The following is a 22,633-nucleotide window of genomic DNA, read 5'->3' as shown; positions in this document are numbered from 1 at the left end:
TTCATAATATTCTGACAGCACGAAAGGCTGCATCCACATTTCAAAAACGGGCCATTAATGGGAAAAGTGTATTACAGTTGGTTTTAGGAATAAACTAAAATAATAAAAACTTCTGATCAGGTATGTGAATGTCTTTCACCATTTCACTGACTATATGTTGTTTTCTTATTTGTTATAAATACATATATTTACTTTTGTAATTACTTTCTATATGTATGTAAAGCTGCTTTGCAACCATGCAAAATAGTGAAACGTTCTATATAAATAAGTTTGATTTGAATGAAGTAATAGCCTATCTGATATTTAAAGTGTGGTTAAATTTGAAAAGGTAAAGGTCATAATGATAAAACTTAACTTCATGATTATTTATTTGAAACTCAAAACACATTTAATTTTAAAGTCATGTCAGAAAGAATGTATTTATGAGATGAAATGCACATGAACATCAGCACAACTCGTAATTGTGAGCTTTGGTAACTTTGGATTTTCTTAAGAGTTTCCGAGTTAGGTGCGTGACGGTGAGAAAACATGTTTGCTTATGTCTTCAGTGTCACGTGATTCTTCAGAAATCATTCTAATATGCTTATCTTATTTGTGAGACTCGCATGTATTTCCATATGAAATAAACACACTGGAGTGTTTGTGACGGTGGTCAGATTCCATGGTACCTCTCTATATCATAAAATTTGATAGGTGTGTGGTGCCATAAAACCAACCATATAACCATTAACCACATTCCCTTTTTGACATAAAAAAGGCAAGACAACAACATTCATGAAACTAGTTTATTTAAAAACAATTCATTACAATCAAAATTCAAACCACTCGTTTTTACTACAAAAATATTATTATTACAAAAAATAAAAGATGTTACATGCTTATCTGAAGCCTTTCTAAGGAATTCACATCAAGGTTAAAGTTCATATACAAAGAGAAAATATACACAAAACTATCTACAAATGTGAAGGTGGATAAAAATGGTAATGGAATGCATATTTGAACACACCCTTGTCCAGAATTAAATTAATGAATTATAAATAATCCATGTTGTGATATTATTACCAGTTCACATGGAACTACTTTGTGTTGGGCAGGTGCTCTGGCCAATCACATCAGTTTTCTAACTAGGTGCTGTAAAATCAGTTTACTGAATGTTGGAAATGGCTAACTGAGCAACTGCAGCGGTTGGCCTGACTGAATAACAGGGGTCACACTGTGTTCTACTGGCCTGAACTGGCTCAGTAAGGGACAAGTGTTACATTCTTTCAATCTTATGAAACACTCACAAGGCATCTTTGTTTTTCAGAGAAGGCGAGTCATTGGATTCTCCCTGCTGTGTCTCTTTGGTTGAGAAAAGCGTGTAGATTAAGAATAAATATTTGTTGCAGGTTTTGTTTTAGGATAAGCATGTCATAACTCACTGTCTCCCCTTCAGTTCTTTCAGCACCGTCAGTTATCAGTGTTATTCGAGATTAACAAGGAACACTGCTGGTCCTGATCGCTTTCCCTAGCCAATGACAGAATGCATTTTCCAGCGTTATTTAAGATATAAATAGATACAATGAAGATACAAAAATCCTTCATCCTTCTTTACTTCATATTCCTTCAAATAAAATAATAAAACTGTTTTCCCTTATGTTATCGTCTCTATAATTTGTCTAACTCCGAAAAAGACCCCTTAATTCCACAAGCGTTTAGCCGAGCTAATACCGAGGGAGATTACGAGAGATAAAGAGAACTCAATGAGGGTGTTTAGCAACAAAACCAGTCTGTCCATTAATATTGGGTTAAAGACATCATCTTCAGAGGGCCAGCCTCAAATAAATACCAATCTGGAATATCCATCTAGAAGCCCTTCACACTTCTTACAAAAATGAAAATGAGTTCTTTATTTTTGTTTTCTTCACTTGTCTTCATAAAAATGGATATGTTCACTTTAACAGTCCCTGTTGTGTCAAACCTACATTGATTATTCATAGTAAATAATTGTAGCAGTAACAGCAACAGACTTCTGCAATATTAGAAGTATACTTGGAGAAAAGGCCTTTAGACATTAAAGCAATGGTGTGTGTCCTTTGGTGAAGGTCTGTGGTCATTCGTGCTGCTAGTATTCTCCAGCACTGATACTGGAGGATTGTGCGGTTGTCACAGCAGTGCTGTGATGTTGCTGTGGTATTGTTCATGATTTAATTTCAATGACTTTGATGAAGGGCAGACTCTTGTTGGTCTGGGTGGAAGGTCTCAGAGGCTTGCTGTGGAGGAGACATGAAACTTTGAGAACGTGTGTGCTTATATGTCTGTTATCAAGCATATGTGACCATTTGCATGAAATAATTTGCGTGTAGCTATCGGGATAATTTGCATGTCTTACCTGTAGACAATCTGCGCATTGGCGTCTGATGGCAGGTATGAATTTGACCTTTGACTCCCCATATAGTAATCCATCTGATCGCGCATTTGTTTGTTCTGTGAGCAAAGCACATTTACAAAGGTCAGACTTCAGGAAAGACTCATGAGATCACAGATAAAAGGTGAATTAACTTATTTCTTTTTGTATATTTTGATAGAAATGTTATTTTATTTATAAAAAAAAAAAAAAAAAAAACCTTGGGTGCATTTTCAGCAGTAATTCATGAAATTATGATCAGATGATAGAGAAGAGAATTATAACTATGGTTGAAAAGAAAAAAACAAGAGATTCTTTTTCAAAACCAGTTCAAAATCCAATTCCTGAATCTAAAGAGCTGTTTTTTTTCTCTCCAGTGAATCAAACACACACAGCTCAACCAAGACTCCAATGAAACAAACACATGCAGCTTAAATCAGTTACTAACTTGTTCATATGACACATTATGCATTTTGTCAGTAGTATTTTATGCTCATTTATGCATTTGTGTCAGAAGTATTTTATTTTTAATATTAGATGTTACCACATTTTTGTTCGTTTAATATTTGTATTTAATATATGTACTTATATGCATATATATATTAATGGAGTATGTGTTACAAGAAAATACAGTACTATTACACTGTTTACTTCAGTGTTACTTGTGTTTCTTTGTAATTATTTGTGAAATTGCAAATTGTTGTTAAAGCCAATTAATGGATTGGACTCAAAAAAGTCATTGTAAACACACCTTTTGAAAGAATTATTGTTAAAAGCAAAATACTACAGTAAAAAAAAAAACTATTTATGGCACAATTAAAGGGATAGTTCACCCAAAAATGTTGTTGTCACTTATTCATGTTGTTCCAAACTTGTATGACCTTCTATCTTCTGTTGAACACAAGAGAAGATATTTTGAAGAATGTTGGTAATCAAACAGTTGATGGTAGCCACTGACTTCCATAGTAGGAACAAAAAAAAATGCTATGGAAGTCAATGGCCAACGTCAATTGTCTGGTTACCAACATTTTTTTTAAATATCTTCTGTCATGTTCAACAGAATAAAGCTTTGGAACAACATGAGGGCGAGTAAATGATGACAACATGTTCATTTTTGGGTGAACTCTCATTTTAAGGAACCAGAATCAGGAATTGGAACCAGAAACTGACCTCTGCCTCCAACATGGCCACCTTCTCCTCCAGCTCTCTGATCGCTCTGTCTCTCTCCTGAATCACCATGCGCGAGTTCTGAAGCTAAACGGCACAACGATGGAAAGCTGGTGTTAGAAAGTGAACCTAACATGTCAAATGTTTGTATTAGAGTGTGTGTTTGTACAATGCACCTGTTCAATCATTTGCCGTAGTTTTCTCTGTTGACTCTTGAGCATGTCATCCAAGTGATGAATCTTCTCTTTTAAAATCGCATTTTCCCTTTCCACCTCTTCTAACCTGTTACATGATAAGGCGACTGTTTAGGCCAATTGATGTTTAAAGTAAAAAAAGACAACATTACGTGACAGAATCAGTAAGATATGTCATGACCCTCACCTCTCCCTCCCTGCATGGCCCTCCTCCCTCAGTTCGTGCAGCTGCAGGACTTCAGCTTCTTTGGTCATGAGCTGCTCTCTGAGGGAGGAGCTCTCCTGCTCCATGCCGCCCATGAGACGCTGAAGGTCTTCGATCTGCTGATCCTGCTGCTCCTTGCTGTGCTGAACCTTCTTCAGATACTCACTCTGCTCAGATAACTGCTGCTTATACTGACGCGCCTCCGCCTACAAGAACATTGACATAGACAAAAAAGAAGAGTTAAATCACAAAGCACAAAAGACACGTTTATGTTTAACTATTACACAGCTTTCTGGAATACTCAAATCTGATTGGTTAATCATAGGATTCTGTGGAGAAATATTATTTGTACAATGAGCCGTAAACTGTATATTTAATCGTTGGCCCTGACAATCTCACACTTCTTATTGGGAAGTCTTCAATAAAACAGCTTGTAAACAATTTGTCACCTGATATTACATTTACCTCAGAAAAGTTATCCAATGTCCAATCCAATAAGTCATAGCTAACTCTAGAGAATATAATATCACTAAAATAGTACAAAAAATATGTATATGCTGTATATTTACTTATCTTTACTATTAATGATGTGTTAATGTATGTTAGAAAAAAAATCTCCTAATTCTGTCAAATACTGCCTAAAAATTCGATATTTTTTAAGGGCCAACAAATTTTTGATAAAAAGCAACTTATAATGATGGATTATAAGTAAGCAGTCATCATTAATAAAATTATTGAAAAGAAAAAAGAAAAAGTAAAATTCCCATTCCCAGCCCATTCAGGATGATGCTTTATGTCAGGGTCCTGATCACTCTATAGGGTATATTTTGCAATAATAAATGGCTGATTGTACATTATTTTTTACATGTATTTAATTTGGCAGATGATTCATTATCAAAATAACCTCTTTTGTCGACAGAGGGAGTTTCAGGAAGTTGAAAAAGTATAAAAGTTTCAATCTGTTTAATTTTTAAGTATAATTCTGACATCAGCTATTTGCTTAACACTGAAATCCTTAAGATTCAAGCAGTAGCCGATTACGAAACAGAACATCATCATGAAAGAATGTGCGATCTCACCCCTGTTCTTTCCCAACCTGGATCTGATCCAGTTGACCAGAGGGAATGTCTGGCACAGTTTTAGTACAACTGAACTCTCACCTTCTCTGAGGACAGTCTAACAAAAGTTCCTTTGAATGCTCTATATATGATTAATAACAGTAGAATCCTTGTACACAATGAAAGAAACAAATGCTAAAAAGTGGAAGTGACTAACCAGCAGTTGTTCTCGATCCTCCTGGTGTTTTTTCTCTGCGTCTTGGAGTTGAGCATATAGACGCTTACTGGCCTCCCTCATCTTCTCTTTTTCCTGCTCATCCAGACTATCCTGGAGAGACAGAATATAGCAGCAAAATGTTACTGAAAACAATCTGGAATTTGTTTGGTGACAGTTTGTTTGTATGTGTGTTCATGTACTTGTTACATGTGTCTTGCATTAGTTGCGCAACATAGTGGTTTAAGCAATAAAAAAAAAAAATAGTAGCAAACGGTGCTTAATTATAAACCAAATCACACAGTCACACAAACAAAATATATGTCATCAAAAAATATTTCCATTTAAACACGCCCACATCTCTCCCAGCAGTATTTATAGACATGCTTGCGAGAGGACAATGTAAGTTCGAGAGAAAGAGGGAGGGATCTTCTCTGTACGTGCGTCAACAGGGTGTGCGTTCAAAAAGTAAAACATTGACGTATGCTGTCATAGCTCAGCTTTTCCACCCATATTCCTGCTCTAACTACCCAGACACACACATCCCACTGGGAGGCTAATCCGCACTATTCATTACTAAAAAGAATCTGCTGCCGCCACATTTAGTTTCATCAAGCAACAAAAGACAAGAATGTGAAGAATGTGAGAAACGTTAAAACCTGTTGAACAAATACCAGCGATTAGGGAGAACCAAAGATAATTATTGCAGGTGGCTTAACATGTTTCCCGAGCTGTGCGTTTTTGCGTGGTTTCCTTGGTGATTAATTCTTCACTAGCTCCTGGATAACACAAACACTAACGGGTGTTTACCGCTGTAGGTTTGTAGATGTGCTTTGTACTAACAGATTGCGGAGATTTGGTAATGAAGGTGTGAATAAGCAATAAAAAACTATCACCCAAAGGATACAGATTTTACTCACAGCACATTATATAACATGACTGCTCTGAAGCACGCTGGTCATTACAAACAGACGAAGAGTATTTACATCTGAGCTGGTTCATAAATCATGTTTTGCTTTAAATCGAATAATGTCAGCAGGTTTATATGAGGGTTAGGTTTGGGTTTAGGGGAATAAAAAAATGAGGGATGCACAGAAAACATTCTTAGCGATATCAATAACCTGAAAATTTAAAAAAGTATGATAACCAATAAATGGCAGATGTTAAATTTTGATTCTATTTTGTCTAAATTAATTAAAAATAAAACACTAAAAGCTAAAATCAGTTGTATTTAATTCTAAAAGTGAATTTAGGGCCCCGTTTACACGAACATGGTTATTTTGAAAAACGGAGACATTTCCCTTCGTTTGTGCTCTTCGTTTACACGCAAACGGAGAATTCGCCTCTGAAAACGATTCTTTCTAAAAACTCAGGCCAGAGTGGAGATTTTGAAAACTTTGTTTGCATGTTTTGCATGTAAACTGAATTTTAGGCAGCCAACGTCACAGTATGCGACAGAACTTGCACCTGCGTCAAAAGTACGACCTATGTTTACATTTTCATTTGGCTATGGTGATCATGGATGCATTCAGAGTAGCAGTCACATTTATGTTGGTGCAAACCCTTTTCGTCTGTTTGCATTTGCAAATACAGCTGCTCTATTATGTCGAGGAGCAGAGACGAATGAGTGCTCGGAGGTCAGCAATTTTGCTAACGTGCTAACTGCTAACGTGGGCTTGAGCTTCTCGTTACACTGCCACCTACAAGTTTGGCATGCCCTTGACGGCATATATACACGGGTTCGTGTAAACGAACACTTTTCTGAAAACTGACAGGTGTGCAGAATGTTATTTTTGAAAACGGAGAGGGTGAAATGTCCGTTTATGAAAATAGCCGTCCACGTAAACGTAGCCTAGGCATCACAATATAACAATGTTCTGTATGAAAAATGCATATTCATTTAGATATTTGCTGAAGATTGCTTAGGTGTTTTGTTTTTTATGATTGAATGATAATTTAAATATAAAAATAGTGGAAATAAGCATGCACAATTACATATATAATATCAACTTCATAACCTGTGTGTGTGTGTGTGTGTGTGCATACGCAAAGCAACAGGGCACATAAAACTCTCACCTGTCTCTCTAAGCCGTTCAGGGTCTGTGTAAGTACTGAATGAGTGCCATTAAGTTTTCTGGGACCAGTACTAGAGAACACCAGCTGAGGGTGAGAAAATGAGAGTTAGTTAAACATTTTTTGTTAATCTAGCTTCAAAGAATATGTATATCTGCAGATTGATGTGATTTCTTGTCTCACCTTGTGTTCTGTTCTGTGACTTTTAGCTGCCATCTGTTCTCTGAGGTTCTTTAGACAATATCTCACCTGCACACAGTACAAAACTGTTAAAACACATGTTCTGAAGACAGCCAAACATAGAAAAGTGGGAAATGATACTGAGGATTTTTGCTCTCACCTCCTGTATTTGTGAAACTTCCTCTGAAAGCATCTTTAGACTCTGCTGGTGTCTGACTTGTGCTTCTTTGCTGTCTTCAAGGTATACCTTGACAAGTAAACCCAAAGACTTTAGAAAACATAAGCACATAAGCATTGACATCACTGATTTCAACAAGTGCCTGAATTAAATTTTAGTCTAATTCTGCCTCATCTAGTTTAGGCAGAACTACAAATTCAATTATAGTTTTACATTACAGGTCAAACTTCCAAATGTACATGATCCATAATTAAAATTTAAAGACACACCCACCTTGATGACCTCACCCTGGTCCTCAGACGGCTTGATAAGATCAGTCTTCAGAGGCTGCCTCTCATAGGTTGGTTGTACCAAGGCAAAAGCTCTGCCAATTGGCTGGAATGACATGAGAAATACATATTAAATGCCAATAGTATATGCATAGTATGTCTATTAACTGCTCTTTTATGTCTTGCGACACTAAATAAAATGTCTTAATTGTCTAGAATTTACATTGTCATTCAGTTAAATACTGTCTAACTTTTTTAGAATCAAAACTTTACATTTGCATGTCTTTGCAGAATACAAGGGACCTTTTACAGAAAACACCTTTCTAAATGCGAAGTATAAATAACTCTGACACACAAAGGGTAGCAGGAAACCCCTAAAGAGCAAGAATGGACGCAGATGTGGGAAAAAGAACATGGAAAGTTACGCAATTTCTGGAATCTGAAACAATGAGCCTCTGGTCCTACAAGAACGTCCCCTGGAACACAGCCACATGTTCCTTATGTTTATAGAGCTTTGGCAGATAGAGAAAGAGAAACGGACCAAAGAGAATGTGCGTGTGTGGGGGGAGGGGGGGATTCGGGGTTGGGGGCGTGAAATTCCAATGAAGTTAATCAGAACTGATTCCACAGAATCACTATCACAGCATAACCAGAAATAATCAGACCATAAACAACAGTAGAAATACTTAACCATAAGCATACAATACACAATTAGAAAACATCAAAACATGCTAATTGTATCTGATGTGATCTAAATCTAAATTTACATAAATATGTATAAACATAAGCATAAAAATTGGACAGCAGATTAAGTCAGGCTCAATAATTGTCAAGTAACCTTCATTTATATAGCGCTTTTAACAATATAGATTGTTTCAAAGCAGCTTTACAGTGATAATAGAAATTAAAGTAACTGAGATTGTTTTGGCTTTACAGCAGCTCTAGAATAATGTTATTGTCCAGCTAAAGTTAGTTTTAGCTGGACTAATACTAAAGTAATACTAACTACTGTTCTGGTATTATAGTGGAACATTCTGGTATAACTTTAGCTATAAAGCATAAATATCAGAGATTCAAAGCAGAAAGGGTTTCAAACAGGCACTTATTCATTCTTATAAAACCTTCCCAGAATCAGAAACAGAACAGTTCACTCAGTCAAATATATTTTAAAATCTTACGTAAATGATCAAATAAAAACTTGAATTTGACACCTGCAAACGTCACTACCAGATCATCTACCGCTCATCTATTTACTACATGTGAAACAGAAAGAAACAGATATTTACCTTCTCTGTGGTGGGTTGCTGCTGCTGGTTCTGCTCCTGCTCGTGGAGAGTCAGTCTGAGCCTTCTGTGCCCGTTCTGAATAATGACAAGAAGAGAAGCACAAATGTGAGAGAGGGATGCAACAAAGAGACCGTTATAGAGAGCGAAAGGGTGGGAGCTGTATGGATGAGGGGAACATGTGGGGAGGAGAAACTGAGTAATGCCCTCCGAGAGAGAGAGACTGACTGGAGGCCAGTGGCCCATTAAAGTTTGGCATGAAGGTCTGCGGTTACTCAATGTGAAAGAAAAAAAGCGAAAGCGAAAGGCATTTACAGTCCAGTCTCTATATATACAAAATCTGATCTGATTCATTCCCCAGCTTCTGGAAAATTCTTGAACCTTGCAGGCTTTGCCAAAACTTTGTATTTGAATGTAAATTTAAATCGTCACAAAAATGGAGGCGGGATGCCACAAATCTAAACGGAACAATGCACTCCAGCGCAGAACGGAATATCACCATGACAACCCAGACACCCATCGGCAACATAAACCATGTCTGACACAGGAAGAGGCAAAGCAGAGACTATAAAGCTTTGGCAACAACACAAACAGATCAGAGGAAACACTCGTACACAACATACGATAACATTCACTTAACCAAATTAAGAGATATTGAAGTTAGCCTGTTATAATAACTGCATATGGTATTCAGGAACATAATCTGATCAAATAAATAAAACAATGATGAGTGGAAAAATTAAACCAACCACAGATGGATGGATAAATGTTTGTGTATGTGTGTCCATGCATGAATCCGGAAAAGTCTGCTGAGTGAGTCATGGAGGGACGAAATGTCCTGAAAGAGAGTGTGTGGCAGACAGCATGCACAAACTGTGACATATTTATCAAATATGAATGAAACAGGCCTGATCTGACTGTGAAATTGTCCATGGTCATTACTGGGGTGAAGATCAAGTGGCTAAAAAGTCTGAGCAAAGGTGAAGCAGGACATTACACATTCACACAAGACACATTCCAGTCACACTCTATTAGATTAGACGTGATTCATATTTACGGTCATTAGGGCAGTTGTTATATAAGTAATATAGGAGGCAATAGAATGGTTGACTAAATGACAAGGAATATGAAAATAGGAGGAGACATGAGTGAATGGGGTATAATAGGAGATGACTGTTACAGTGCAGTTGACATCATAGAGAAACTGCAGTGAGTTCACAATAATAGTACAAAATGTACAGGGATGATAGTGATAGGCAATAACGTCACAGAATATGAGATACAAATTGCATTATAAATGAGAAAATTTTTTTTTTTACTTTGATCAGGGACTGACTCAAGCTGATACAGCTCTATCTATCCAAGTTATTTTACTTCCAAATCAGTGTCTGACACTAAGGAAGAGGCTATATTGAACACTATATTGACTCTGAACATGTGGTCTATTTTATGGCAACCAACTTAAGGGAACAGGACATGTGTGGTTACAAAAATATGTTTGACAGATGCAGATCAAATAGTTGCGGCTGACCAACATTTTTTTTTCTTGAGGCGAGATCATGAGAAAACATATTTTGTTATGTCAAGATCAGGAGGAAAAAAAAGTCTTGGTGGCAGAAAAAGCTTTCAGTTCACAGAAACAGCAACAGTAAACAGATAAACACTGATAGTAAAATATATATATATATATATATATATATATATATATATATATATATATATATATATATATATATATATACTGTATGTGTACAAACCTCCAAAGTTCAGCTGTTACACAAAACTATATGTACTGTTACTGTATGTATCATATGGCGACATACATGTTTTATCACAGTATGATGATATAGAGTATCCTGTATGTGAAAAAGACCTCAGACAACAAACTAACAATAGCATGATGCTATGCAGTTCAACAAACCACAACAACACACTCAGCAGTTGAAATTTTGGTCGATTACAAAGGACCTTATGGTCAAAAACATTCCATGTAAGGCTGGAAGTTACACACTGTTGTATTACATGTCATCAAGAGGGATTTCATAGTGATGCAAGCTTGCGAAGGCAGGCTGTCCAAGTAAAAAAAAAAAAATCTATAATTACTACTATTATTGTAATGCTTACTAAATCACTAGACAAAACACAGCCACACCTCGACCCACCAGGCCAAAACAACACATTTATCATAATCCCATAAACAAAACAAAACAAAACAACAATTACACTACCAGGATGATCGGCAGAAAAGACGGAAGGCAACCGAATAGTCAGTATCGACAAAACAATGACAAAAAAATCCACAAAAGCTTGTTTAGGACTGTAAACAAACTCATAATAATGAATTATGCATTAATATATTTACCTGAGGTAGGCTACTGTCGCAGGAACGCACCGCAACTGTGTGCGAATTGGGTGTTTCCATAAAAGGCAAAGCAGCATTTAGAGTCGAGACAGCCAAGTTCAACACCACACCTCAACCCAAGAAAGCAACAAAGACACTCAACACACACCTGCAAGATGACACGCAACTGGCACAAAATTATCACGCCTGTAATGGGAGAGGATTAAAAAAATCTACGTGCAAAGGAGTTTGTGAGGATTCTGCTCGAGGCATCAGAACAACAGGCTATTCATTACAACATAGCGCCACATACAACAACTCTTCTATATCAGAACATAGCTCATTTGAATGGACACAAATACACACACAAAGCCTCTGGCTGAGCAAACACTGTCACACAGGAATGATCATTATTCAGAGATTATACAACAGCTCTGAGAGATTTGCACATTTTGTGTACCTAAGAAATCGAGAAAAACAGAGAGGTGGTGGCACCCAGGTATTAGGAAAGCAAACAGACGATTAATAACAGATGGAGAGAGAGTTCAATGGCGTTTGTTCACTGAAAATCAAACCAGGTCAGAGTGAAACCTGAATGCAGGTGTGAGGTACAAAGGGGAGAGAGACACACAGGACATAGAGAAAGGGATGGGTGATGAAGAGAGGGAAAATCGAGAGATTGTTAGAGAGCCGTGAGTGGAATGTGTTATTGGATACAGGCCTCTGGACCCCTCAAAGAGACAGACAAAAGACTTGGCTAATCACACAAGCGATTTTCCCCGGTAAGATGTAAAGGTCACGCGAGAAATCTGAATAGCTGCTGAAACCTGAGACTGTACAATAGACAATGGTGACTTTACACAAACACTGAATCTGAGTGAACTGAAACATTAATAATGACATCATAAATCTCAATTGTTAGAACAGGAAAAACTGGGATACATTTCTAATAAAATATTTAAGTTTATGAAAGTACCTTGAAGTAGCCTACTTAAAGTAATATAAAGGTTATGAAATGCCAAATATCATTAAATGAATAAATTAGAAAACAAAATAGCTGGTTTAAAATGGAAGTGTGTACTTAAATGTTGTTCAAAATGTGTTGCTATATCAAAAAAGTCCTGGGCTCTTCTTTATGTTGTTGTATTAAGTTTTATTTTGTTATATCAATATTCAATAAACTGAGATATTTGTTTTCTATCCTTTTAGTGCCATTGCACATTAACTCTGATAATCAATAAATAAGTTTACATTAGTAATAAACAAATGAGTTAACGACAAACCTTAATATTCATTACTGTTCAAGTCCTTCCAGTGTTGACAAGACTGAACAAAACACCATATAATTTAATGACAATGTTCTGTGGAACTTTGTCACCTCAAGGCAACACAGCAAGCCAACTTTTCACATGAGTGCAAAGTACATATTTGTTGCTACTGTACTGTATATCACCCTAATGACTATCATGCAACCTGCTTCATAATGCGAACTTGATGAGAGAGACATAATTTGTCCTTTCACAGAAGTCACATAAAGAGTGAGAAAATACAGGTTAGAAGTTAAATATTTGTTGTTTGACTCCTAAACCTATGCCAAATGTGAACAAGGCATTTATTGAGGGAGCGGTAAATGAGAGAGAAAGTAAATATACAGACCCAGAAGGTTGAATTAAGTTTTTTTATTTTTTTATTTTAAGGGAAACAAGTTACATAACCAAGGCCTTTCAAGGTCATCCGGCTAAACTTTTAAAAACAATACCTACAAAAGAGCTTTTGTTGGTTTTCAATCCACATGAAAAAGTGAAAACATTTATTTTGATTTGTTTGCCTTTTCTTTTCCAAATCATTTTTAAAATAAGATAAAAGTGAAAAATTAAAGTAACTTTAAAAATGTAAAAAAGTTGTCACCCTAATCTACTGGACTGGAGAACTACATGAAATCATTAAAAGTCCTTTCAGAAGAGAGTCTTTAAGCATGTGACTCTAAAGAATGCATCTCAAATGGTCTTTGACCTTGTAATGCTTGACGAGTTGAGAAAGCAGTACATGATGTTCTGTTTTCATATTTGCAAACGGAATAAATGCAAAAACTGTAGCTGCTGAAAAACATAGCTACAATATGGTGCTTTAAATCAGACAAGTCAGAGTGAATGGCCATCACAATCAAAAAAAGGAAGGAAGCCTGCTGCAATCAAGCAAATACTTGAGCCTTATCTTTCTTCCTGCTTCTAGCGCAGACCTTTCCATTTTATAGCCTATATTCTGTGGAACATAGCCTATATTCTGTGGAACAAAAAGAGGCCATAAAAAATAAGGGCACAAGGCTGCCCAGCAACACTCCTGGATGGAAAGATCAAGTTAATAATCATCTAATTCTTCATAATTCTTTATATACAGAACTTTATATACTGGTGATTGAACAGACACAGATACAGCTGGCATTTGACTTAACTATCCTCCATGTTGGCAGAAATTCCTCTCACAGGTTATTAGTGAAACCAAATATCAAGTAAGTGACATTAAACCTGATTAAGCATCTGTTGTGCACACAGAGAAGGGCAAGTGGAGGTAAAGGAGGATTAGTGCAGTTTGCCACTATACTGTTAATCAATAAAGAGTCGCACTTAGATATTTTGGTTTACAAACTTAATTTTGACGATATAAATGAATGAATGAAGCACTAAACCAAATAAGTGATAGAAAATTTCTAAACCAGGAACACAGAGCAGGAAGAAATGCCTCACTGGGGATCAAAGTTCTCTTTTATGAGTAGCCTAGCCTATGTTGAGAAAATTATTTTTGAAAAAAAAAAAAAAAAAAAAAAAAAAGTCAAGATGTGAAACATTTTCCCTTAAAACTTACTGGTAGATTTATTTATTTTATTTTAGGCCTACAGTACATTTTTACTCGTGCTTATTCATACAAGACTGTGTGTAGATAGCCTATTCAGACCTGTGCAAAGATACATTTAAATAAAACACACAATCAAACGAACACATTTGATGTTCTATAGCTATATTAGACAATAAGTAGTGAATAAATTGGTAGCCTACATACCATTCTGTCATCCCATCTGATTTCATCAAATGTGCACATACTCCCCATTCGATTCATTTTAGCTGAATGTTTCTACACTAAAAAGACAATAGTGCTTCAGTAGGCTAAATAAAGTAAAATAACAGCAGAAGTTGAATATCCCCCTGCGCGCGCAAGCTCGTCAGTGTTGTGTTTTGTTCTGAGGTCGTCCGATACGCTGAATAATAAATAGCCTCGGTGCAGGTCTAACCGCGAGCTGAACGGTTTTGACAGACACTCCCCTCCTCCTTCTCACAGGTTTTACGGGTCGTTAACACGTCAGAGTGAAAACTGTCGTGTTGACCTCATTGCTTCGGCATTCCTCCAGCGTTTGTTTCGCCTCAGCCTGCGGAAACAGTGTCATGTTGGGGTGTTTCACCTGAGCGACACGAAATCATCGCTCTGTCCCGAGGATACGAAAAATTAAGCAATAGGATTCGACATAAATCTACAAAGTTACTCGGTTTCTTCAGAGTGATAGCTGGGAAATGACAGGCCATACGATAGAAAAAGCCTGCTGAAAGCAAAAGAAAGGTGGGAGGACGTTAAGAAATGTGACTGCATAAACTCAAGATCACATCACAGTTGAATTTTAAATGGTATATATTCTGCCTGTACTAGTAGGTTACATGTAAAGCTGGTCTCATTAATAATAATAACAACAACACGATAAAACAAATTAAAGAAAATAATATTTTTATTGTCTCAATTTAGATCTCCATAATAATAAACAATAAAATAAATATTTTGAATAATTAAAAATGTGTAATATAGAGCTTTTAATGCGAGGTGAGGAAGAGTCAAACTCAAGTGAGGTAACCAGACTCATGAGTAATAGATAACATTCACCTTAATCCTATCTTAAAGTCTTCCTATTTAATTTGATGTGTCACTCTGTAATTATTGGATGCACACTGGAAGTACATATTTAACAAGTTTGCATCATCGTGGTCCAGACAAGACACAACTGGTATTAATGTAGTTTGATAAGCAGTTTTAGCTCAGACATGCAACATAGCCTACCAAAGAGGGAATAGCTTCAGTCATATAATAATGAACAGCTATAGAAAATCCAAATGTCTCCATTTGTATCCCATATTTATATGTCTGTGTCATTCTTTAAGTCTGTTAAATTGTGTAGCCTATGGCAATAAAAACATTATAATAAATGAGTTGATGCAGAGAAAAGAAAAAAAATCCAAGAGCCATTATACAAAATGTGCGAATTAAAATGCATCACCCCTGTTATCAAGTTTTCTCCTAGCGGCACTGAATTAAATAAATAAAACTTTGTCCTATGTCATTGACATTGAAGTTTTGTTTAGGGGATAATTCAAAAAAATGTCACCACTCTTACCTTGATTTTGTAAACAATTGAACTGAAGTAGATTATAGAAATATAATTATTAAATTATAGCAACAACCTTGTAGTTTCAAAACCTTCGAGCACAAGACTTGTAATAATGTCAAATTGAATTTTGAAAAACTGTCAAACCTGTTACATCTCTTAGGGTATAAACATGTCTGGAAAAGGCACCCACGGTGACGGCAAAGACTCTCAAAGTAATATAAAAGTAACAGAGAAGGACACTTGAGTCATTTGTTGCAGTTCCAATTAAGTGAATATTGTGTTTAAATGCAGCACGGTCTTCTGTCTAACTCTTTCAATTGTATGTACATTGAAATTGTTTTATTTGTTAAATGATATATAAAAAAAGCATTTTCATTGTAATAGTCATTCATGAACATTTGCCGGAGGCATTACACTCACAAACCTGACCCTTCCTTTTAAAAATGTCAGCAATGTTTAAATAGCAATAGTGTGACAGTTGATATTATGCAATAATTTCCATATTGGGATGGATCAGTGATACGCTGTGTGTGTGTGTGTGTGTGTGTGTGTGTGTGTGTGTGTGTGTGTGTGTGTGTGTGTGTGTGTGTGTGTGTGTGTGTGTGTGTGTGTGTGTGTGTGTGTGTGTGTGTGTGTGTGTGTGTGTGTGTGTGTGTGTGTGTGTGTGTGAAGGGTGTGGATTTGACTCTTTGTGAAATACTTCTGGTATACCAAATGATGGTTTTAAATGGTTTCACATGAAAGTGATGATGAAATCTTAATGTGCAACCTGTTCAGAATTTCTTAAGAAAAATAATTAAACTAATACACGATAACGTGACATTATTAACATGGAAAACCACAATAAGCTTTTCACAAGAACTGGACCCAACCCGTATACTGTTAATTCTTAAATGTGTTTAATAATCTGATGAATTTACCTTCCACATTTGATAAACCAGCTGCTATGATGACACTGGAATCTATAATGTCTATTTATGTCTTCAACTCTCTATTTCTTGCATCAGTTATAAAATCATCAGTTTGTATCATGCTATGACTGTCCTTCACAAAACAATTCTGTCAGACATTGTGGTAATAAAAAATGGCTGATAGTTGTTTTGACCATCTTTAAGTTGAATTTAAAAAAACTAGGGATTTAAAAACTAATGACAACATAACAGTTTAACATTAGAGGATTCAAAAACAATAAAACAAAATCATAGTGAGTGTCACCCAAAACTTGTTTGTATGACAGATTTTCCCCTTTATTATAATTAGCGACTAATTTACCAAATTAGGAATTACTCAAAGACGGTCATGTCAAAAAATATTAAAAAGCCTCTCAATTATTATTTTCACAATGTTCAAATTTCATATATGTAATGGTTTACAATACATTCTGGAGCTTCTGCTTGTTCAGCCACAACTGTTGGGAGATAAAGTTCAAAATTTCATTTTGACCACCTGCAATTATTTAAGTTTTTTTAATGTGTTGTTTGAACTGATAACTCATTTTCATTTTACACTTTTTTTCATATAAATTTAATAATATAAATAATACTTTGTAGTAACTTACAGGTGGTCATGGTTCCTGTGCTTCGTTCCACTAAAGAATACAATGGGTCATCACTCCCTGTCAGAAAAAAAAAAAAAAAAAAAAAGGCCTGTCATCAGTTACATTTTTTATATGTCTTCTAAACATTTTACAACAAATGTCACTTACCTTCTGCAACGTGGGAATAATATGCAGAGAACTGGCAATTTGAAGTTGCTAAAAAAGATGAAAAAGGTACTTTACCATCTGGTCAACTTCAACCATCATTCTATAGTACAAAAGTTACAATATTTTAAAATATATTTTCTTTACAACATGGAATACATTGTTAATTCTGATTTGTTACACTTTAATGCATTGTTATATTATATTATATATATCTTTAATTATGTTTTTGGAGAGATATGTCTTCTCTATTTATCTAACAATTTCTTCTCTCTTGTGACTATTATATATTACATAATCAGGTGATTGTCACATGACTTACAATTGCTGCAAAAAATGACTCAGAGTGTGTTTGCTACCCACACCCCGATGAAGGCTCATTAGCCGAAATGCGTCGATATGCGGCCATGATGAAATAAAGGCTTTTTATATACATTTACTTAAACTCTCGAGTACCTTGGTTTGATACATTTTTATGAGTCAAATTATCCCTACATCCAAAGAGCACCGGGATACGGATTGTACACCCCTTGCAGAGCTTTTTTTGCACTCTTAACATTACCATCTTAACATTCCGGCTGCATTTCACTTCTCATTGCAACACAACCTCATCAATCATCTAAACACACCCACAAGACTTGAAATCGTCTAAATCTTTATACATTTAGCATTTAACATTCCCTTACTGACACACTGACATACTAATATCACATCTTACAATTGCAGAAGGAACATCTACTTTTAAAATCACTAATTTGAAGGAAAACATCTGCAAAACCAGCAAATGTTTGAGGGTTTGCAGTATAGCTGATCCTGGTTTCTGTTTGAATAACTGCAGTTAGTCAAGGATAAATATATAACAGGAAGTATTATATAAAGATATAAACTCTGTTCTGATGACAATATTAGTCATCACTTCCTTTCTCCTTTCCAATAAGCCATTGCTATGACAGTGACAATTCAACAGTGTTAAACTTTTCAGAACTACAGTTGAGGACTTACTTTGTCTGTTGAACTTGCTCCTTCGTTTTTTGAAATAAAGAATCACACATATGATCAGTGTAATGAGGACACACAGAGACACTATTGTGACCATCACTAGTAATGTCAGATTAGTTGTCACTTCTGAACTCGCATCAATGTTGTCTTCAGTCTGGACAACAGGACTGTCAGCTGAAGTTGACACAAAAAAGAGCATATTAAATATCAGTTTAATTAGGATATTTTGATCACACACACACACACACACACACACACACACACACACACACACACACACACACACACACACACACACACACACACACACACACACACACACAATATAGGTGCTTGTCTTACCTGGGTGACAGGTAGAACAAGTTGTGGAGAGTGTTTCCAGTTTGGTTGTCGAATGAGAGATCCCATAATCTATAATTCAATTTAAAACATTTTCCGTTAAAAAAATTATCTAAAAATTAGGGTTAGATTTAGCATTCCTTTTATAAACACAGCAGCCTATAATAGTAATTATTTTTGGTTATGTTAATAACATTCCCGGAAGATATTTAGACAAAAATACAAATGTTAACCCATTTGTCTTTGTCTTACAAAGTAGACTGTCAGTTTGTGCATTAGCGGTGAGGATTTTTCAGTGGCTCTTTCTGCATATTATTATTATGCCAGTAGGTGGCGACAAGTGATTCTTTGAATTATTCACACAGATAATTAGTTTAAACTGATTCATTTTGGAATCTGTTGCTCAGTGATGCAATGGTCCATTCTGCTTTGAGCTTGTTTGGCACTATTTTCATTGGTGGAGCAAAATTATACCACCTGGCCTTTTTGTGGTTAAAATTTTAGTTAGTAAAATCTAAATTAACTTGTTTATTGATCTGTCATGTAAAAGCAACATCACGGCCGTGGCATTGATATAAATGTTAGCGTGGCTGTGTTATTCGGAACAACAGCACTTGCCTGCATGATATTGATTAATTAGATTAAATTCTAAAATTTGGATTGAAAACACACCTTTCATGACCAGCTTCACCTCATAGCAGGTTTTTTCACTCACTCGGCACCGATACCATAATCCATCAGTGTTTACTGCATGCCTTATAAGCAGAGATCCATTCCCTAGTATTCTCACTCTCTCATACAGAGGCTTCGGGTCTCTCTCTGTGCTGTTTGAGGGCTTGTGTGGAGGGCGATATTGGGCTATCTTTATTGACCGGGAGCCAGTAACGATTGTCCAAGTTACTTGATCAGTTTTGTTTTGCAGTGGATGTTTAAAGCATGGCAGCAACACTGACGTCTTTGGCGTTGCATGAACAGATTCCAAAGTTTTACACTCTGAAACCAGAGAAACACATAGAAGCATTCATATTATATATGTAAATGGCTCTCCAATGAGGATTATTAGCTTGATTGAAAAAAAATGCATTCTTACTTATGACAGTCAGGTTAAACTGAGTAGCTTTAAGGCAGTCCTGATCTTTGTAGACCTGACAGTCATAATGTCCTTCATCGGATGAACTGATGTCTTTCAGGTAAAGTGTAACATTTTCAGCATCATTTCTCACAGACCATCTCTGATGCTCTAATGCTGGAGAGTTGTCTGAATACTTAAAGATATCTTTAACCGGGTCGGTTCTGCGTAGTTTTACTGTCAGAGACTCCAGCGGGTGGGTTGTGGTTAGGCAAGAAATAGACATATCGTCACCCTGAAGAGAGTTTATGTTTAACTGATGGACCTGCTCGCATGGTCTCGCCGTCTGAGCTAAAGGGAAATTAAAAAGAGAAATGACACATCCTGAGAGAACTGATTCATGCATAGGAAACCACCACATGGTTTATAGTAAAATGAAATGATCCTTTTGATTGCCAGTGTATAAAAATCCATAAATCAACTTGGAAACACTTTACAATATAGTTCCAGTTGTTAACTACATTTGTTAACATGAACCAACAATGAAAAATACTTCTAAAGTAAATATTAATATTAGTAAACGATCATTTAAACATTTACTAATACATAAAAAAACTTTTTTTTTAAAAGTTATTTCTGTTAATATTACTTAATGGACCAGAGGTAATAATGAAAATATGTTTTTTTTAATCAACTATCATTAATAAAGATGAATAAATACTGCAACAAATGTATAGCTCATTGTTAATGTTAGATGACGCATTAACTAATGCTAACTTATAGAACCTAATTGTAAACTTTTAGATCAGTTTTATATAAATGAATTGTTTGGGTAAGTCTTTGCACACCAAACAATGTTTATAAAAAAATAAATAAAGACTGTCCTCAGTAAATAATTTTCTTGCTTTAAATGTTTACATACTAGAACAGAAGCTGTTTGTTAGCACAAATAAAATTTCCAAACAATTAACCATTATATAGCCTGAATGACACTGATCATATGCATGTCACACCTGTGCTGCCTTTACACACCCAGTTGATATTATGCATATCTCTATGTTTGTATATTTATACAGTATGTTGGTAAAAGGAATTTGACTTCATATAATGACACTTACCTTTGCATTCCAATAAAGCTGATATTAGAAGATAAAGAATTTGGAAATATGACGGCTGAAAACTCCCCATCATACACAGATGCTCACTGCAAGACAGCTGAACTCTATATGAGCAAAGACCACATCACTTCACTTTCTTAAAGCTGTTTTCAGTTGCTCTAAATTTATTGCGGAAGTAAATAAGATATAATCATGTGCTCATATAGAGGCCTTCAGTGAGAGTCTGTGTGTGATAGGGAGTTCTTACAGAAAAAAATACAAACCTTTGATTTAATCAGTGCTTGATGCAAATTCTATTTCAAATAAATAATACAATGTATATAAATCATTCTCATTTACTTTGGGACAAGAACTGTTAAAAAAAAAGTTTTTGTAGTGGTGCACAGATAAAGTTTTGTAGATATAGATGAGAAAAGGCAGCCTGTCTGTCCAATACAGGATTATCAGAAAACGACTGTATGCACTGTAGGAAATGAGTTACTTCAGTTACTTTACATTAATCCAATTTGATATTATACATCTAAGTAAACAACAATACATAGACTGGTAAACTAAGAGCAAATAAAATTAATTAATTTTTTTTTTTTTTTTTTTAGGCGTGATGGAACACAAACATTTATCTTGTTTCTTAAGCTGTCAGTTAACAAGTAACATTTTGGTGGAAACAGAAAACTGGTTGTGCTTTCATCTGAAATATAATTTTATAACACTAAATGACATTTGCTACAGGTAAATTGGCAATGAACTTGAAGCTATTTGTTTTTTAAGTTCATTGTTTGTATGGAAATGTAGTACCGGTAATTGAAGTAACTGAAATATAAATGTCTTTATTGTGATTATGCATAGCACAATACCTTTTACCTTCACACAGTTGTTTTCAATTTTGCACACATTTCTACCAGAAATTATATCACAATAACATTTATTAATTAATAGACCAGAAAATGAAAACAGAAATGGTAGGTATTTGGCGCAGGCCTAGTCCGTAGTTCAGATTCGGAGGGTAACAGACTCTGCATATCCTGCCTGAAGATGAAGGCAGGGGCGCAGCCGACCCCCGGGGAGGAATGGACAGGAGCTAGCCTGGTGGTGGTGGGGAGGATGGAGGTGGATGTTTGCGTCATCATCTGCGAACTCAAACATTTGTAAGTAACAATCTTTTATACTCCAAATATTAGATAGTGATTGGATAGACCAGAAAGTAATGAGTGACGTAACATTGAGTCTTCCTGGCAGAACTTTACGCTAAAGCTTTCATTTCAAATCACTGAATCAATTTGCTAAATTAGTTGTTACTATAAAACAATATAATAGCGCAAATATTTTTTTCAACATACTTCTAGATATAATCTACAGCTAGTTGGTGGGAATTTTATTTGGATCAGAAAGAAAGAAAAAAAATAATTGGGGAGAGGGAAGTCAGTAAATTACG

At 35.5% G+C, this 22,633-nt stretch overlaps 2 protein-coding genes across 3 annotated transcripts; both read right to left on the bottom strand.

Annotated features, from left to right (window-relative positions):
- Positions 1–768: 768 nt before the first annotated feature.
- tuft1a (tuftelin 1a) lies at positions 769–15,159 on the bottom strand. Of its 2 annotated transcripts, none has more exons than XM_081388963.1 (12): positions 14,606–15,159; positions 9,211–9,285; positions 7,929–8,030; positions 7,638–7,724; positions 7,481–7,546; positions 7,301–7,384; positions 5,228–5,338; positions 3,935–4,158; positions 3,730–3,835; positions 3,557–3,640; positions 2,372–2,466; positions 769–2,252 (listed from the first exon to the last, which is right to left on the bottom strand). In XM_081388963.1, the coding sequence occupies exons 1-12, from the start codon at positions 14,660–14,662 to the stop codon at positions 2,180–2,182; spliced, it is 1,164 nt and encodes a 387-aa protein (XP_081245089.1). In that variant the 5' UTR covers positions 14,663–15,159; the 3' UTR covers positions 769–2,179. The 2 variants fall into 2 exon arrangements, with proteins under 2 accessions (XP_081245089.1, XP_081245088.1); XM_081388962.1 differs by lacking the exon at positions 14,606–15,159 and adding an exon at positions 11,570–11,735.
- A 1,694-nt stretch (positions 15,160–16,853) lies between these two features.
- Positions 16,854–21,332, bottom strand: LOC308704104 (uncharacterized protein). Its single transcript, XM_081388200.1, has 8 exons — positions 21,202–21,332; positions 20,105–20,434; positions 19,687–20,007; positions 19,018–19,086; positions 18,679–18,849; positions 17,680–17,727; positions 17,533–17,589; positions 16,854–17,382 (listed from the first exon to the last, which is right to left on the bottom strand). The coding sequence occupies exons 1-8, from the start codon at positions 21,272–21,274 to the stop codon at positions 17,321–17,323; spliced, it is 1,131 nt and encodes a 376-aa protein (XP_081244326.1). The 5' UTR covers positions 21,275–21,332; the 3' UTR covers positions 16,854–17,320.
- Positions 21,333–22,633: the final 1,301 nt, after the last annotated feature.

Source organism: Scardinius erythrophthalmus (assembly GCF_964197995.2).
Source record: "Scardinius erythrophthalmus genome assembly, chromosome: 16".
NCBI lineage: Eukaryota > Metazoa > Chordata > Actinopteri > Cypriniformes > Leuciscidae > Scardinius > Scardinius erythrophthalmus.
This window is presented reverse-complemented; position numbering and strand designations above follow the sequence as displayed.

What these genes read in the sequence shown, in the direction of transcription:
- tuft1a (XM_081388962.1), bottom strand. Translation starts at nt 11,629, where the DNA reads ATGGAAACACCCAATTCGCACACAGTTGCGGTGCGTTCCTGCGACAGT. An exon ending in TGAACGGCTTAGAGAGACAG is followed by an intron (nt 5,339 to 7,300) that starts GTGAGAGTTTTA and finishes CTGTCTCTCCAG; the next exon opens with GATAGTCTGGATGAGCAGGA. An exon ending in TGGCCATGTTGGAGGCAGAG is followed by an intron (nt 2,467 to 3,556) that starts GTCAGTTTCTGG and finishes CTTTGCTCACAG; the next exon opens with AACAAACAAATGCGCGATCA.
- LOC308704104 (XM_081388200.1), bottom strand. Translation starts at nt 21,274, where the DNA reads ATGATGGGGAGTTTTCAGCCGTCATATTTCCAAATTCTTTATCTTCTA. An exon ending in TTGTTCTACCTGTCACCCAG is followed by an intron (nt 18,850 to 19,017) that starts GTAAGACAAGCA and finishes TGTCAACTTCAG; the next exon opens with CTGACAGTCCTGTTGTCCAG. An exon ending in TTATTCCCACGTTGCAGAAG is followed by an intron (nt 17,590 to 17,679) that starts GTAAGTGACATT and finishes TTTTTCTGACAG; the next exon opens with GGAGTGATGACCCATTGTAT.